The 14,441-nt window shown below is 45.9% G+C and overlaps 1 protein-coding gene across 3 annotated transcripts in view; it reads right to left on the bottom strand.

The window, feature by feature from the left end:
* Positions 1 to 332: 332 nt before the first annotated feature.
* Positions 333 to 14,441, bottom strand: part of SNX1 (sorting nexin 1) — a 45,050-nt gene continuing 30,941 nt past the window's right edge. Inside the window, exons 9-15 of one of the 3 annotated variants that reach the window (XM_007120688.4) lie at positions 12,554 to 12,667; positions 12,245 to 12,338; positions 10,989 to 11,194; positions 8,392 to 8,535; positions 7,715 to 7,795; positions 7,173 to 7,244; positions 333 to 6,059 (exon numbers count right to left, since the gene is read on the bottom strand). In XM_007120688.4, the coding sequence (XP_007120750.1) occupies positions 5,940 to 6,059; positions 7,173 to 7,244; positions 7,715 to 7,795; positions 8,392 to 8,535; positions 10,989 to 11,194; positions 12,245 to 12,338; positions 12,554 to 12,667 (831 nt within the window). In that variant the 3' untranslated portion in view covers positions 333 to 5,939. Of the gene's footprint in view, positions 6,060 to 6,095; positions 6,535 to 7,172; positions 7,262 to 7,714; positions 7,796 to 8,391; positions 8,536 to 10,988; positions 11,195 to 12,244; positions 12,339 to 12,553; positions 12,668 to 14,441 lie in introns of those variants that run through there. The other 2 variants (XM_007120690.4, XM_007120689.4) reach the window with 2 other exon arrangements.

The following is a 14,441-nucleotide window of genomic DNA, read 5'->3' as shown; positions in this document are numbered from 1 at the left end:
GCACCGATCCTGGCAACCAGAGCAAAGCCTACTGAACCCCAAATCAGGCCTGATTTCTGAATCTCGTGAAAAACCCCAAGATCTGGGCACATAGGCTCGTAAAACAGTAATCTCCACAGCTGAAGGGCAGTCGTTTCCCCCTTAGTCTGCCTTTGGAAGTGGGGGAGGGCACCTAGATGAGAAGGAACACAGTCCATGATCTTAAGGAGTTCAGAGCCATGGAGGCTAATGAGATAACATTACACACACAAGCAAGAAAGTCCAGAGGTTTAAGAGGATGACAAAGTGCCATGCCAAGAGCTATAAAGGAGGCAGGGCTCCCACTCCAGTGTGGGTCGGGGGCAGGTGAAGAGTAGATCAAAGAAAGCTTCCCAGAGATGTACATATAAAGTAGGCCTCAAAGGATGCAGTGGATTGTTTTCCCATAATGAAAATAGCTTTATTTAATGTTTACGATTATAAAAGTAATACACAGAAATTCCAAGCAATATCAAATAGTATAAAAATTTTAAATAATGCAAAATTCCATCCCTAGAGGCAACCATAGTTAACAATTTGATCAACATCCTTCCCATATATATATAATTATGATTTTATATAAATGCAGACCATATCATACATGTAATTCTATAACCTATTTTCATTCAAAAATGAGTTTTTCTTGTCAATAAATATAGCTATATATCATCTTCAATGACTGTATAATATCTAATTATGTACCATAATTCATTTAATCCCTTCCTGCTGTACATTTAGGTTGATTTCAAATTTTACAACTGTAAACAATGCTATGATGGGCCTCTTTGCATAGTCTTCTTCATGGAGTTAGTTTCTAGAGGTGTCTATGGGAATCCCCAGTGAATGTTCTGACACATTAACCAACGCCCTCATCTCTATCTATTCACACTCATCCACAATACTGAAGGCTGGCTGTTTCAGACAGGTGTAATTCTGAGATTGAAGGGAGGGATGGGGGCTGAGATAGGGTGCTTCAGGAACAAAGCCCAATATTAATAAAGGCTTCTTAGGCCACACAGAAGTGAGGAAGGAAGGAGCATATGTGGAATCCGTTTCCATGAGGTATGCGCACTGTTGTGAAGGACTAGGAGATAAACAGGAAAAGTCGAGCTGGGGTCCTCTCACAGAAGGCTGTGAAGGCCAGGTGGCAGAGCCTACAAATGGAGATCACTCAACAGTTATCTATTGATATTTGGCACCTATTTTAAGCCCAGATCTTTTCAGGGGCCATGGAGTGATAAAGATGTTCCACTTTGGAGAGTTTATTGTCTAATTTTTTTTATGCCTTAAATTGCTTTTTGTGCTTCAGTCACCTGCCTCCTCTCAACCTATCCCTTGTAGCAGTTGAGCTCCTATTGATACTCTAAGGCCTAAATCAAATATTCAGAATTTTTATTGTTTGGCAGAGAGAGCCAACATTAAACCACACAAGTGGTATCACAAGACATTGGCAGATGTCACACCAACCCCGGGGCCAGAAGACAGGGATAAGCTGTTCTAGTGCATTTCTAACTCTGAGCTCAGGCCTGCCTCTTCCCCAATGTGGAGCTGAGAATCTTAGCCAGTGACTCTGAAGACAGGGTGTCCGGTTCAGTCATGTGGCAACTGCAGCTGTGTGCCTTCCTTGCTGCAGGAGGGATCACCATTCTCTTCCGCTTCCCCTCCTCCCAACCCCCAGGCTGCTGGAACTGGTGGGGAAAATCTCACCACCTTAGGGCCTGCTGTCCCTCAGAATCCATGGTCTTCAATCCCATGTGGACCCTAAGCACGCTCAGCAAAGGACACTCCTTCCATCACCATGTTCCCTCCTCAACCAGTTCCTGGCCCCATCTTTAGATTTCCATTATCTTCTCATGCTTTTAAAAATTTGAGCTGCACAGGTATTCTTTATTTTCTTTAGCGTTCTCAGCTACAGGTGCATTCACAATGAAAAGCATCTGGAAAGAGCTTAATGTTACAAATATCTACGTGTGACGCTTCCAATCATTTCTACTTCTTGCATTTGTTCTGTCACTGACTGCTCTTCCTCGTTGGGGTCCCTCCAGCTCTAAGCCCTCACCTTCAGGACTCCAGAGCCCAGAGATTCATGGGGGAAATAACCCAAGGGGAAGTAGGAGAAGTAAGGTGCCTCTCCACACCTCTTCTCTAAACCACTTGACTCAAAATAGGTAAACTAGATATTCCTATCTGGGAACATTTTAATTCTTCCCCAGCCACACCCAGCAGCGAGGATCCCTGCTCTGTGCATTTTTGCATTTACTCCCAGACAGAGCTGATGGCTATTCCCTTTATCTCCTCTGAATTTTATTAACATGCTAGGTCTGACCCACCTTTAAATAAAACAAAGCCAGCTTTCACTCTGGATCTCCCGCACCTCTCAGCACAGTCCTCCCTTCCCATTTAGAGGAGCCTCTGATACGGTCAGCACTTGCTGTGCCCACTGCTTTCCTGCCCATCTGCTCCAAACCCATTTGGCCTCCTGTATTACCTATGTCATGAAAGGCTTCACCGTCTACCCTGAAATCCAAGCCAGAAGCTGGCGGCTCATGCCAGCCACCACACTCTCCCTCGGGCCTCTCATCAGATCGGTGGCCAGACCACAGTGGCTCTTCGCCAGCTTCTCCACCTCTCTCTCCAGCACCATTACTACGGCCCTCCTCGGCACTCTAGCAGGCTCTCCTTGCCTCCAGTCTCAAACCTTCTGATACATCTACATCACAAATGTGACCATGTTATTTCCTGCTTAAGTCCCTCCAGGAGCTCCCCACATTTGCAGGATAATGCTCAAAGTGCCCCACAGGTCACAGGCACTGTGTGATCCGGCTCTGCTCGTCACTCTCCATGGGCCATCCACTAACTTAACTCTGCCCACATCGAGCCGCTTGCATTTCCCTACATGTGCCCACCTCCCACTACACGACACAGGGAGGCAGAATGGTCCCAGCAGAAGAAGCAAACACCTCTTCACCTTTAAGACAGCTCAAGCATCCCCTTCTCCAGTTTCTTTCTCCTGAGTCCCCAGGTGGAATGACTCCATCTTCGTGGCACTATCCCCTGAATACAGCCCAGTACACTTAACCTGCTATTGGCCTTCTTAATTTCCATGTCTGCAAGCTCTGCACAGAAATGCACAGGTCCCAAAGACAGCTGGCCCTATCAGCCTTGGGACAGGAGGCCAAGGAGGAAGTTCTGAAACCAGAAGGGAGCCCATCCCAAGGAAATAATAAAAACAGACTTACATCAAGATGATCACTGGATGGAACATAACAAAGCAAGGAGAAAGTTTTAAAATTTAGTTTGGAGAAAAGAGTTACAAATATGGAAAGGGAGAAGATAAGAATAAACTTTATGGGGCTAGACTGAAAATATCAGTGTGGATTCATGATTTTTAATATCTAATTCTTTATATCATCTATCTCCATCTCTCTCAATATTTCCATATATTTTTATCTGTAGCTATTTCCTTGTTCTGTCTGCCAAGAGCCTAGAAGCAATGACATTCCAGTAGCAATGGGCACACTCAGCACCCACCTCTTGGTTTCTAAATATCATTCTCCATTAAAAGGAATCAAGATTCCCTGGAGAAATGGCTGATTCCAGGGTTGGGGCAGGGAAGATACAAGATAAGCCTGAAACATCTTGTTAAGCCAGAAAGTAAGAAAGTGTTAAAAAAAAAAAAAAAAGAAAGGGATATGTTAAAAAGACACAGGAGCCTGCTAGAAATCTGGGACAGTTTGAGAATCAAAACAAATTAAAGCAATTACTTGCAACTTTGAGTAAATAGGAATCCACTGATCCATACTTATAAACAAGTAGATTAATAAATAGGGAGGAAAAATGCTGTTCTTTAGAAGTAGAATGCAAAACAATAAATGTAGAAGAAACTATAGAGTTAGAAAATCACACTGGATGAGGAACAAAATATTTACATGATATCAAAGTATCTCCCCACAAATAACTTGTTAATTACAAAAGGGAAAAGAGTAAATTTAAAAAGGGAAACCTGGCAGACATCAGTTTAACCAAGAGATCAGAGTTAATGTCAGCATTAATGGCACCAACTAACATCACATGCCAACTTAAGATGCACTGAGGACATGTCACTTCTGTGATGTTCTTGCCCAACATACAAAAACCTAATCTAGTCATGTGGAACCATGAGACCAATCCAAGTTGAGGAACATTCTAAAAGATACCTGACTGTATTCTTCAAAAATGCCAAGGTAATAAAAGGCAAGGAAAGGCTCAAGAAGTCTGGATTAAAAGAGACACATGTAGTCATGTGTCATAACTAAATGTAACACATGGTCCTGTACCAGGAATCACTATGAAGGACATTACTGGGACAGCTGACACAATTTAAATAGAGAGCACGTGTTATATTAACAGTATTTTATCAGTGTTATACTTCCTGTCTTTGATAAGTGGTTATGGTTATAAGTTATGAGAGGATGTCCTTATTCTTAAGGAAAGGCATACTGAAGTTTTGGGGTAAAGGGGTACAATGCCTGCAACTTACTCTCAAATGATTCAGAAAATACAACATGTAAATACAGATAAAGCAAATCGTAAGTCATAAAGCAAATGGGATAAAAATGTAAACACTTGGTAAATGTGGGTAAAGGATATATGGGAGTTCTTTGTGATATTCCTGTAACTTTTCTATAAGTTTAAAATCATATTAAAATTTTAAAAGTTACCAAACAAACCAGGAATCCAACAGCAAGGGATGAGTCAGAATTATGGTACAGTCACTCTATGGAAGCCTTAATTACACAGCCTTACAAATAAAGTCTGTGAAGATAGATAACAAAATAGAAAAAATGCTTATAACTTATACAGTGTTGAATGATAAAAGCAGGATACAAAATATTTTATGTGTATATTATTACAACTAAGCAGAGCAAGCATATAAGTAAGACTGGAAGGATAAAATCAAAGGTGGTAATAAGGATATTAGGGGAAGCTGATTCACTCTGTTATACAGCAGAAACTAACACCATTGTAAAGCAATTATACTCCAATAAAGATGTTAAAAAAAAAAAGGATATTAACGGGGAGGGAGAGATTGAGTGACGTTTTCTTAAAAAAAAAAAAAAAAAAAAAAATCCACATATTGAAAAAGTACTTGCCGGCACTGGCACTCCCCGTCAGGCTGGTGGACTGGAGATCAGCGCTGCTTGCTGTTTACTGCCGGTTCCTACCTCACGCTGCCCTCCCCAAAGGTTGACATTGCCCCCAGAACAACTGACAGAGCCGGGCATCTCTGCAGCTGGTAGGGCTGGGAGTGGGGAGGTTCCCGCATGCAGGCAGCCTGCCAGCCTGTCCCACAGAGCAGCTTCACAGTCTGCTCTGACCAGCAAGCTTAGCGGCTGCGGACAGCTGAGGGGAAGCCCGGCAACGGTGCTCCAAGACCGGGCCTCCCCGCCCAGGCCAGCACAGAGACCCCTTTGAACGCCCTCGGCTTGTGCTGACCACACTCGGGCCTCTGGCCGGCATGCTCCCTCCTGGGCACAGACAGTGAAGCTTCTTGGAACTCAGAAGGTTTAGGAATTCTGGGATGACTTTATCTAGAGGCAGAGTGCCTGGTTCTGTTGTCAGTGGGCTAAAGTCCTTTACATTTTTAACATGGACCAGTCTACTGAGGACATGCTTTGATGGGCGGCAAAAAGATGTTCAGAACGCAAGGCTTTGCGATCAGAAAGCAAGACTCTCAGAGAACCCTGGGCAGCTGAGGGAAACAGGGCAGGAATAAAAGTGAAAGCTGGCCTCCTCTGCAGGAGAATTGCTTTTGTCCCTCTTATTATAAGAGATGTGTTTAAAACTCCTTCCCTAAAGAAGTAGGAGTAAGAGTTAAATAGATTAAGAGACCCTCAGAACAGGTAGCTGAGGTAGACAGAGAAAAGGAAATTCCAGTTCCATTAGGGAAGCAGGAGCAGAAGCTTGTGAACTCCTGTGGAGAGGAAGTAACTATACCTGGCTATACCTGGGCATTTCTTGGTTAGGAGTATTCCAGACCTGCTTCCCAACTGCTCCCCAGCCTAAAGCAAAAAGCACCACCATTCTGAGTCATGTGACCCGATTTTAAAGTATTTTATTACATAATCTTTTCATGGCACCATCAGGAGTAACAGAAAATGTTATTCCCAGTTCCTAACCACATCCTGAAAAATATACATTTGTATTTATATATTTATATCAATACTCCACCCCTATCCCATAATTCCACCACCTAGTATAGGTTTTTTGCTTAAAGCAAGAAACTATTCTCTCAGGTAAGAAAATATATATGGAAGCTAAATGAAGGACGGTTAGAGTGACTGGGGACAGCTTGGCCATGGGGGCAGGGAGGAGGGGGTGAAGTCCAGGCTAGGCAGGATGCATCACTGGGGTCCAGCAGAGGTGGAGGAGGACAGTGTATAAAAAGGCAGCGTCAGGCAGGTGGGCTCTGGTGTCCTTGGTCCATTAGGAGATGGCCTTTGCCTCAGGAAGGAAGGCTTCCCAGTACTTTGCCAGCTGCAAAGAAGTGGGGTCAGTAAGCAAGTGCCCCCACTTAGTGGCAGAGCCTGAGCCTGGAAGGGGAACAAGCACAGTGCCAGGGCACTCTCCCAAGTGCCTCAGCCACCCACAGGGAGGCCTGGGCTAAGGCCAAGCTGAGGAAACGGCTTCTCTGACAGTGGACCTTGGGACAGATTGGCCAGCCAGCCACACTGCCCTTACCTCTCTAGACTGAGGGAAGCATCAAGTGCAAGGGAAATATCTGAAGACAGTCCTGGTTCTACCCTGGAGAAAGTACCCCATGGGGGCCACAGCTTGGCTCAGCTCAGTCAGCTCCTCACAGGGGGCCACTGTTTCACATACTGATTGGGGCCTCAGCCTCAAGAGGGTTAGGTGGTATCACAGGGTTACAGGGAGAGGAGAGTTGGGGTTTGTTCTTAAAAATTAACTCATTGTAGGATTAGGGCAATCCTGCTTAGCAAGAGACCCTCCTGGATGCGCCACGTTAGAGAACCAGGACCTACTTTCAAGTATTGATTAAGCAGGGCCCAGCCCCTCTGAAGCAGGGCCAGATCATCCTGTCACCAAAGCCACAAGTAGGCAGCTGGCCTTCGGAGCAAGCAGGAGAGGATGAAAGCCATGCATAAGTTACATACCTGCTGCTGTGAATACAGGAGTGTCTCAAGGTACTTGATCACGTGGTTTTTGAAGTCCTTGGATTTCTCTTTCTGAAGGAAACAGGATTCTACACTGACCATCCAGACAGTTGCTCCTTCCCCTCTTGATAGGGTTCTGATGTTTTTTGCTGACCAAGGCGGAGCACAGCCTCAGAAAGTAGAGGCAGCAGCTGGATTGGCTATAATTTCCAGCCAAATAGCCTCTTGCAAGGTTTTCTTGAATGGTGGCAGGGTGGGGAAGGGGAGTAGAGGGTTTATGACAGCTGCAAGCTTTGTTTTGTGCTCTGGTCCAGCAACAAGTGTAGGACAGCCACTTTGCCTCAGGAACAAACACACGAACATGAACACACACACACACACACACACACACACACATACACAAAGGCCACGCCTGTTCACAACAGCTGCCAAGTCACTGGCACCGCCATCTATCTCCCTACTCAATAGAGACTTGGACAAAACCAACAATGTTACTAAACCAGGCACTGCACACTTGTGAGAAGTAGGATCTTCTATCTCACCTCAAACCGTATCACTTCTTTTCGGACCACAGTTGAAATCCTTTCAAAGTCCCTTTCATACTGAGTCACCCGAGACTCCCACTGGGAAGAAAAGGAAAGAAAGGATCACTTAATATATTATGGTATTACTATTAAGTCTTTACCTTTGAATAGAAATTCTGTATCTGAGACCTCAATTGGCATTTGTCTGTCCCTCTGGGTAAGATTAGATATGGAGATTCAGCACGTAAGCCAGAGTCCAGTAGAAGGCCATCTTTCGGGCTGGCTGGGAAAGAGATGCCGTGTGCTTCAGGCCAAGCCTGGTTCCTAAGAAAGCTCTGGTACCCCAGAGGCTCTGGTTTAGGTACTCGCCAGCAAAGCTGGGAGCCCCAGAGAACTGAATTTAGTTCTCACCAGTGGGGGGCACATCTGAATCATCTTGGAGCTTTTCAAAGACCCAGCCAGGACTGCTCCTGCAGAGATTCTAATTTGGCAAGTTTGAGTGGAACAGGAAAGGAGAAGGAGGGCCAGGTCTCAGGGCAAGCCTGGATCATTCTCAGGCTTCCCCAGCAGCTGTCCTTTAGACTCAAATCAGTTCTCTTGCCTGCTATGGGGTTCTAAGCATCTGGGTGGGATGGGACCCAGGCTCATTCAGGAGCCAGCAGAACACTCCTGCTGGGCTGCCTCGGGGGCCTCACCTCTACGATCTCATCCTTGGCCTGTTGCAGCTTGTCAGGCTTGTTGGCCCACAGCAACCGAGCCTCAGCCTCCCGCTTCTTCTGCAGTGTGGCTTGAGCATCCTGCCAGCGCTGCCACATCTTCATGCGCTGGTCAAAGGCGGCCTGTGAAGGTGGAGGTTGGGGAAGAGCACAACCAGCCTTTCAGGAGCTCTGCTGGCTCTGCCTTGGGGGGCTCTCCCAGCAGCTGTGCTAGGGAAGGACCGAGCAAGGGCAGGTTCTGCAGCCACGCGTTAGTGCCCAGATGGAAGTTTAACATCCAAAAGCACAAGCTTGGGTAAGACTCCTCTCCAAGGATCCAATGGGCCAGCGCCATGCTGCTTCATGCTACTCCCAAGGCTGGATGGCTGGGAGCACAGCAGGTGGCTTGATGCCGGTGCCCAGTCCTATGGCTTTTGAACTGCCTCTCTCAGATCAGTCAGTTCATGAGTCTACACACTTTCCCTGAGTGTCTGCCATGTGCCAGGAGCTAAGAATACAATGGGGAATGAAACACATGGGCCTGCTTTCATGGAGCTTGTAATCTAACAGGAAAGGCTGACACTGTATTACTAATTGCCAATAAGTCATTATAAGTATGCAGAGTACAGAGAAACAAGCACAGTACTGTAATAAAACCGGGGATCTAGCTTAGCCTGGGAGATACATCAGGGAAGGCCAACCTAAGGAAGCAACCTTTAAACTGATACCCAAACAATATACAGGGTTAGCTTAATAGATCTCCCCACCCCTGCCCAGCTTAACAGATCTTTAAATAAACACTTAAACCTACCACAGGGACACACTGCTTTCCTCTCATCCATACATTCAACTGTTCTAGGCTATCAAGGCCCCCAAGAAGCTCTCCAAAGTCCACTTGCTGGTTTTCCATGTTTCTAGTTCCTTGACCACAATCAGCATTTCCAGAGGATAGCTGTTTGGCCTAACAAAACCATCCTGCACCACCGCTGGCTTTGTAGGCTTCAAGAGGCCTGGATGAAAGACCTGTGTCTGGGGCAGCCTCCCAGCCCTGCTCCTTTTGCTCCCTTTCCCTTCCTACAAGAGTTCCCTGGATGTTTTCTAGGTCTCCTTAGTGCAGGCCTTTGCCAAGACTTGAGCCTTAGGGAGTGAAATGACACCAAAGTTACCTTCCCCTGCATTGTCACTGCTGCTCACATCAATTTCTAAACAGCTGAATGTCAAAGGATTAGGTAAAGGGTGACCTCAAATCCAACCTAACCCCCTGGGCTAACTGTGGTACAGCTGCAGGTTCAGCAGAAAAGAAACATCTGTTCATCTCTCCAATCCCACGGCTAGCTCATGATTACGAGGAGGGCAGGTGAGGGGTCTCTGAAAAAAGACCAGCTTGCAGTTCTGTGCTCTAAGGTGAGCTGCCCCAGCTAGGCCTCCATCACCCCTGTCCATACAGGCTCACCTGGCTTGAAGGTCATATCCAAGTGCTGAGCTCTCCAGAGACCCCAAACAATACTGCTCTCTGAAAGCTTCCCCAGAGAGAACCCTTCCCTGGGACGGCTCTCCAGTCTAAGTAGTCTGACCAGTTCCAAGAATTCCCAAGCAGGTTGTTTTTTCAGCCTCTTATCACTCTGGAGTCAGCAGCAAACCAAATAGCAAGGGGAGACGACAATGAGCAACCTCACGCGCTATATTAAGCACCTCTACCACGGAGGAAATGAGAGTCCTGGGTGCAGCTTGGCTCTTGACGATACAGGAGCTCTCTGGCAAGGGCGAGGCTGGGGACGGGGAGTGGGGGTGGCTCTGTTCCAACTCAGAGGCTCATACATTCTGGTCCCAACCTGGGTCGGGCAGACTCAGGCCCTTTTAGGGCAGGCGCCAGGCTCCCTCTTGGCTCTTTCCTCTGTCTCAGGGAGGCCATGTGAGAGCTAATATCACTGCCTGGTGAAGCTTCCTTGGCCATTCTGAAAGGTCAGGGGAAACCAGAGTGCCCTGGTCACCAGAAGAGAAGGTGAGGTGCTCGACCTGAGGGGAAGGCTGCAGTGTTGCTACCGGTGTGGTCAGCAAAGCTCACAGAGGGCTCTGGTGACAAGCTCTCTCGGCCCCCTGGCCACACTCCTCCATGCAGCCAGCGCCAAGCCAGTTCTGTGTAGTTACCTGACTGCCCACATTGGAGGGACAAGTGGAAGCCAGCAAGAGCTCTTACCAGGGCAAAGCCGCCGCTTACTGTTAAGGAGGCAAAGACCAAAGGACTGAGGAAGTCACTGTTCCAGGGGGACAAGACCGCAGGTCTGTAATAAGCCTTGCTTGAAGAAAGGAGCATAGAGGATACTGTCCAGCTTCAACAATAAGGAGGGCCCTACTTGGAAATTCAAGAGTGGTCTTTTCTCCAAATTCATTTAAAAAACTGGCTGTGGGACTCAATGTGACTCAGTGATAACTAAGAGTTTAATGGACTTTTTGGTTCACGAGACACCTTCTCTTTTGAGAGTAGAAAAAATTATTTCGAGCTATAATGGATGAAACCATCTTGGGAACGGGAAGAGCAAAGGAAAAGACAAATTAAATCAAGTGGAGGACAAAGAGGAAAGGAATGAGACGCTTACGCGGACTATGGCCAGGAGGCGAATATAGTCACTCAGGAGCTCAGCAAGGAGGAAGAAGTCATTGTTGGCCTGTTCCTGGTGGAGCTGCTCGATCTTTTCTTCCACCTCAGCCAGCTGGGAGAGTGCCCGTGACAATGCTGTGTTGTCCTCAGAGCTCCCAAGCATGGCGAGACTCTTTGCAAACTGGGATGTGTTCAGCGCTAGCTCTGGAAGGAGGAAGACAGCAAAGGCCTCTGATCTCCCAAGGAAAAGGGACAAGTCGGCTGGCACTGCAATGGATGCCTTAGCAATGCTGGCTCCCGCATGTCTGGCAACTGTGGGCTCTGCAACCTAGTCACTTACACCACAGCTAACTGTATTCAGAAAGTGCGGGCAATGCAGCTCAGTCATGTGAGCAGGGAGAGGTAACTGCTGTCCTTAGTTTCCCTAGGTTAGGCTTACTTGGAAGAAGGAGCTCCAATATTCCTGGAGAACCAGGGGCCAGTTAATAAAAACAGGCCAATGGCATGATTCTGATTTTTACATTAGAGCTTGTGGTAAGTAGCCTTCTGCAAGAGTGAGTGAATGCACACTGCACAGTTTTGCATGCGCCAGAGGACAACTTTGTTGTATTTTAAGCTTTGGTTCACTCTCCCCGCCCCCCTCCCCATCTCTTTAAAAATGTAAAAACCATTCCCAACCCAGAGCAATAGGCCAATGGCCAGATACAGCCCATGGGCTGGGTCATATTTTGCCAACCCTTACATTGCCCTCATTCTAATGGTTTTCTGCCTGTTTAGAGTTCTGATTATCAGCATGTTTAAGGCAGAAAAGGAAAGCATTCAAACTTGGCAAATTTCACTAGCTCTTAAGTAAATCTCACCAAAGAAAGGTGAAGAAGGGTTAAGAGACATATATGGTTTCCCGCATTTACATATTGCTCGTTGGACCATGTAGCTAAGGCATGTAACATCATTTTGGCTATAAGCCACCAACTCAAATGCCACCAACAGAAGCCTACATCCCAGGTCAAGCTGTAACTGGGATGGCTTCCCTGTACCTCTCCCAGGTAAAGAGTACAATGTCCTCAGTGGTGGAGTCATGTTTCTTGCCAGGAGATGCAGGGCATATCTTTTCGATAAGAACATCAAGGACCAGGTGGGCTGAGAATTTCAACTTGAATGGCTGAGAGGCTTGGGAAAGCACACCCTCCCATCTCCAGCTAACTGGAGACATCAGTTTCCCCCAGTTCCAAGTGCATTTCGGAGGTTTGTTACCTTTCCTGTGGTTGACTAGAGTTTCTACAACGGCATGCAGTTTCCGTAAGCGCTGTTCCTCACACTCTACCTCCTGGAGCTTCTCCTCAAACCACTGAAACACACAGGCCCAGAGCTTTAAAGGCGGCTACTCAAACAGGTGTAGAGCAGTCTTTCCTTAGCAGTTTTTTGTTTGTTTGTTTGTTTTTTAAAGGGACTGAATTATCATAAAAAGAAAGTCTCTAATCTCAGAAATTTCAGGACACCTCAAGGCTTCTGACCCAAAAGCCTGAGGTGGTAGGGAAAGCTGAGAGGCACAGGGCTACTCACAATGTCTGATTCATTCATCTTGATGGTCATTTTGCTGACTGCATCTGTGGCTTTGTTGAACATCTTGAGGAGACCAGCACCACTGAATGTCTGGGTACCCACGGCACGTGGCAGCTACAAGACCAAGAAGGCAGGGTGGCAAGTTATCTGCTGCCCCTATTTTAGGTTCAGAAGAATTAGTATCCATCAGATGGCATGCCCAAAACTTGCCAAACAAATTATTTGAACTGTAGCTTGTTATTTTCAAAGGCAGTTAGACAAACCCATAACTAGCATGTAGAGAGAAAAAAAAATCAAAGGGCCACATTAAACAGAATCAGCAAAATTTTCAGCATCTGATATTGTGTGTAGAAAGAAAGCAGAGTGTGTTACGTGGCCAGGTGACCTCACGTTGAGATTGTCTGCCCACCTAGGCATGAACTGCTTAAATACCAAACACGCCTTTGTTAAAAGTCAGAAGTTCTTTTGGATGCATACTCTGCATACAGCTAGACTTAAAATCTTGAGACACTTTGAAGTCGTGCTGCAATTCCATTTGGATTTTCCTCAGTGAACAAAGGTCCAAGGACAAGAACATAATTTATTCAGATTGAGGCTACTTTTAGGGACAATCTAGTTAAGTCAAGCATGCCGAATACGTAGAAACAATTTGACTAGTTCAGTCTTCCCACTCCTTTCCGAAGGCATGAAAGGGATGCTGAAGAATCCATAGTGTATATAGTATACCATGCTGAACAATTAGATTTTAGTGCCCAGGACTCTTGAGGCACTGGTTCTCAACTCAGGGCCATTTTGCCCCCTAGGGGACATTTGGCCATGTCTGGGGATAATTTTGCTTATTAAAACTGGGGGCAGGGGGGGACTAATCTGGCAGCGCAGTGGTTAACAATCCACCTGCCAATGCAGAGGACACGGGTTCGATTCCTGGTCCGGGAAGATTCCAGATGCCGCGGAGCAACTGGGCCCATGCCCCACAACTACTGAGCCTGCGCTCTAGAGCCTGCGCACCACAACTATTGAGCCCGCGTGCCTAGAGCCTGTGCTCTGCAACAAGAGAAGCCACCACAATGAGAAGTCCAGGCACAATGAAGAGTAGCCCCCGCTCGCTGCAATTGGAAAAAGCCAGCACGCAACAACGAAGACCCAACGCGGCCAAAAATAAATAAATAAAATAAATAAATTTATAAAAAAATAAAACTGGGGACAGGGAGGTGGGGGAGGGTACTGGCATCTAGTGGATGAGGCCAGGGATGCTGCTAACCCTACAATGCACAGGACAGCCTCCACAACAAAGGATGATCCAGCCCAAATGTCAGCAGTGCCACTGGAGAGAAACCCTGCTCTAGGGGTACCAAGCAGGGGTGAGGGCGTGAAAAGGAAAAGTGGACTTAGGAATCCCAGAGGAGAAAAAAGATTTAGAGCATTAGACAGAGAATTTTTAATTAAAAAAGTTCATTTTTTGGGGGAAAAAAACTCATATACTTAGTACCATTTTCTTAATTAGAGTAATACATATGATATGCAAATTAAAGAAAAATATAAAAATAAAAACAAAATGAAAAAAATAAATACAATAGATAGTTCTACCCTGTCACTTATTTCCTTCTAGTTTTCTTTCCTATAACATTGTTTTATTCCAGTGTTTCTTTTGATCCTTAATGACTAACATAATATTTCTTCAGCTGTATTTATATGTTGTTTCATGTTTCACTTTTTATAATTCTTTTTTTAAATTGAAGTATAGTTGATTTACAGTATTGTGTTAGTTTCAGGTGTACAGCAAAGTGATTCAGTTATATTTTTTTTCCAGATTCTTTTCCATGATAGGTTATTACAAGATACTAATATAGTTCCCTGTGTTATACAGTAAAACCTTGTTGTTTATCTA

This window comes from Physeter macrocephalus, chromosome 11 (assembly GCF_002837175.3).
Source record: "Physeter macrocephalus isolate SW-GA chromosome 11, ASM283717v5, whole genome shotgun sequence".
In the NCBI taxonomy this organism is placed as follows: domain Eukaryota; kingdom Metazoa; phylum Chordata; class Mammalia; order Artiodactyla; family Physeteridae; genus Physeter; species Physeter macrocephalus.
This window is presented reverse-complemented; position numbering and strand designations above follow the sequence as displayed.